This window comes from Phaseolus vulgaris, chromosome 11 (genome assembly GCF_000499845.2).
Source record: "Phaseolus vulgaris cultivar G19833 chromosome 11, P. vulgaris v2.0, whole genome shotgun sequence".
NCBI lineage: Eukaryota > Viridiplantae > Streptophyta > Magnoliopsida > Fabales > Fabaceae > Phaseolus > Phaseolus vulgaris.
Genome location: NC_023749.2, coordinates 48,978,718 through 48,981,804, shown reverse-complemented (window position 1 = coordinate 48,981,804; position 3,087 = coordinate 48,978,718). Strand labels below are relative to the sequence as shown.

Below are 3,087 nucleotides of genomic sequence, written 5' to 3'. Positions count from 1 at the left end.
CAAGTAACAACCATTATCTACCATCACATGAAAAAAGTATTACTATTAAAAAAAAGAAATAAAATACAAAAATATGAGAGGACTAGACCAAAACTCATGTGTTAACAAAAACTAGACTATACGAAGAACTCTAAGAACATACTAGATGAAAGTCTATTATATCAATAAAATGATTATCTGTAAAATAATAAAAACTACTTTAGATATAATAATGTTAACCTAATAATACAATTAATTTTTATTTTTAAATTAGTTGATATTTAATAATTTTGTTGTAGTGATATAAAAAATAATAAATGGGGTTTGACCAAAATGATAGAACCAAAACACCTTCTTCCTTTCTATAAATTGGGTGTGTTTGAGGTTTTGTATTCACAATCATTCAGAAAGCTTAGCAGAAAGCATTGATTCATATTCATATTTATCAGCATAAGCATCTGCATTTGTCTGCAAAAGAAAACAATGAGTGAACAAAGAAATGTTCCATGTGGGTTGTGTAGGTATCAACATAAACGTCACGATCTTAGCTGTGAATTTGGTCAGTATTTTCCCATTAATAGGTTAAGAGAGATTGAGAGTGCTAGCAAGTTTTTTGGTATGGCCAATTTGCTGAGATTGATGCGTGGTGCTGAACCCTCTCAAAGACAAGTTATGGCTAATTCCATTCTAAGGGAGGCTCAAATGTGGGCCAATGATCCCATTCATGGTGCCCTAGGTCATATTCTTACTCTCAGCAGTCACATCAAATCTGTTGGAAGAGAGTTAAAACTTGTAAACGCCATGCTTGCTCATTGCTCACATCAAGCAACTCCACAAATTGCAACCACAGTTCAGGTAAGAGTTCTTCTTTAATAATTAATGATATCTTGATACCAGTTTCATTTGTATTCGTTTGATTTGACTTATCTTTTCTTTTCAATTTTGAGGTTTGGTTTTGTGATTTATAGAGTCTGAAGTTTGTATTTAGGTCAGGTGTTGGATTGGTCTTGACCACTTTTTGTATAAGAGTTAGGATATTCCTGAAACGTCTTTTTGTATAAGGATTAAGATATCGGTTTCATTCGTTTGATGTGACCTACCTTTTTTTTTCAATTCTGAAGTTTGGTTTGGTGGTTTGTAGAGTTTGAAGTTTGTATGTAGGTCAGGTGTTGAACAGATTGGTCTTGACCACTTTCTATATAAGGGTTGGAACATCTCTGAAGTGTCTTATTTTATTTTTGCGGATAAAAAAAACTCAATTTCATTTCACAGTTGTAAAAATAGTTACTTTTTACTAGAGTATAAAAGAAACTTTATTTTTTATTTTTAACTTTGATGATAAGATTGATATTTATTTATTTTTAATGATTTTGTTATTAAATATTGATTTCTACTCAACCTCAACCTCCTTCTCTGCATCTCATGTAGGATAATCTTGTTGCTAGCTCTTCTAACCCAGCACAATCAAGGTATTGTTTTATTATGTTGTGAGATTTTTATTTTCTTTGGGTTATTTTAATCTTAATTTATAATATATATGTTTTCAAATTATGCAGTACTGTTGCATCTCAGGAGAAAGAGGGTGCTGCTGAGGAGAAAGATGCTGAGGTTAAGAGAAAGAATGGGAAAAGAAAACACTGATTTTAAAATGTGATGCTAGTAACTATTGTTCATGAAAGTTTATCTTTAATAAATGTACTTTTGTCATATTCTGATTATAAAGTAATTCAAGTTTTCATGATCTACCTTGTAATAATTATTTTACCATCATTAACTTTATCTAAATACCAAATAATCCTACATAAGAAATATACAATAATTCAAGTTTTCATATGCAAATTAAAAGCAAAAAATGTTGTTTGTTGTATAAATATAAGAATGGAATATTTTGTGTGATGCTATAGTAACTATTGTTAATAAATGCCAATATGACATTACACAAAACATTTACCATTATTGAATGTATATTTTGTTCCTCTATCACACTTGGCATTTATAAGTATAATGAATTAATTCAATTTCAATTAATGTTTACGTTTTATCCATACGTTATTTACGTTAAATTTTATCATCATAAATATAAGTCTACTTTGTTTTTAATAACTCTATTATATTAAAAAAGAATATTTTTTTATAATTATTACACTTAAATTTTAATCAATAGTTTTTATATTTTACAAAATTTCAATAATATTTTTATAGGTGACAATAAAAATAGTGATATAGAATCCCCACAATCAGATTTCGAAAAACTTGAAAGAAAGAGATAATCTTATGTGGTATATGCAGTGTGATTGTAACAGTAAGTTCTGTGGCCAAATCTAAATTAGTTTTTGCTTTTTGTTTCTATAACCAAGTTTGTTGACAAAGACTATTGGCTAATTACATATTAGGACATTCATAAACATGTGGTGGAATTCTATGACAATCTCTACAATGTAGATTTTGTAGTTACACCACAAAACACTCAACAATTTGGGGATAATATCATTTAAGGGTGGGGTAAAAAATATAAATTGTGAAATTCAATTCATAATTATTTAAATTTATATTATTTTTAATCTATTTAAATGAATTTATTTCAAATTCAAATTCATATTTTTGGATTTTAAGTCCAATTCATTTAATTGGATATGGATTAGATATACATTGAATACATTTTTGGATTATTCAATTTGGATTTTGGGTTGGATTTTGACTTGACCAGGTTCAGGTTGAGCCGAGTCAATCCGGACCCATATGGAGCTAAGTCGACCCGAACCCACGTCGAGTCGAATCGGCCCGAACCCATGTCAAGTCGAGTCGGCCTAAACCCATGTCGAGTCAAGTCGATCCAAGTCAAAGTCGAGTCGAGTTAACCTGGACCCAAGTCGAGTCGGCACTCGGACAAGGTCGAGTCGACACCAGGCCCATGTTGAGCCAAGTTGACCCAGGCTTATGTCGAGTCGAGTCGACCCGGGCCGATGTCGAGCCGAGCGACTTAGAGAGATATCAAGCTGAGTCGGCTAGGACCTATGTCGAGCTGAATCGACCCAAGTCGGCCACGATCGATGTCGAGCCGAGTGAACCAGACCGATATCGAGCTGAGTTCGTCGGGGCCGATGTCGA

General features: G+C 31.9%; 1 protein-coding gene across 1 annotated transcript; it reads left to right on the top strand.

Moving 5' to 3' along the window:
• The first annotated feature begins 462 nt into the window (after positions 1-462).
• On the top strand, positions 463-1,620 carry LOC137809298 (LOB domain-containing protein 9-like). Its single transcript, XM_068610432.1, has 3 exons — positions 463-834; positions 1,408-1,448; positions 1,536-1,620. Exons 1-3 carry the CDS (start codon positions 463-465, stop codon positions 1,618-1,620), a joined length of 498 nt encoding a protein of 165 aa, XP_068466533.1.
• Positions 1,621-3,087: the final 1,467 nt, after the last annotated feature.

Bases quoted from the DNA above. Each gene is read 5' to 3' on its own strand.
- LOC137809298 (XM_068610432.1), top strand. From the start codon at position 463: ATGAGTGAACAAAGAAATGTTCCATGTGGGTTGTGTAGGTATCAACAT. The intron at 835-1,407 runs GTAAGAGTTCTT...CATCTCATGTAG, and splicing joins AAATTGCAACCACAGTTCAG to GATAATCTTGTTGCTAGCTC. The intron at 1,449-1,535 runs GTATTGTTTTAT...CAAATTATGCAG, and splicing joins TCTAACCCAGCACAATCAAG to TACTGTTGCATCTCAGGAGA.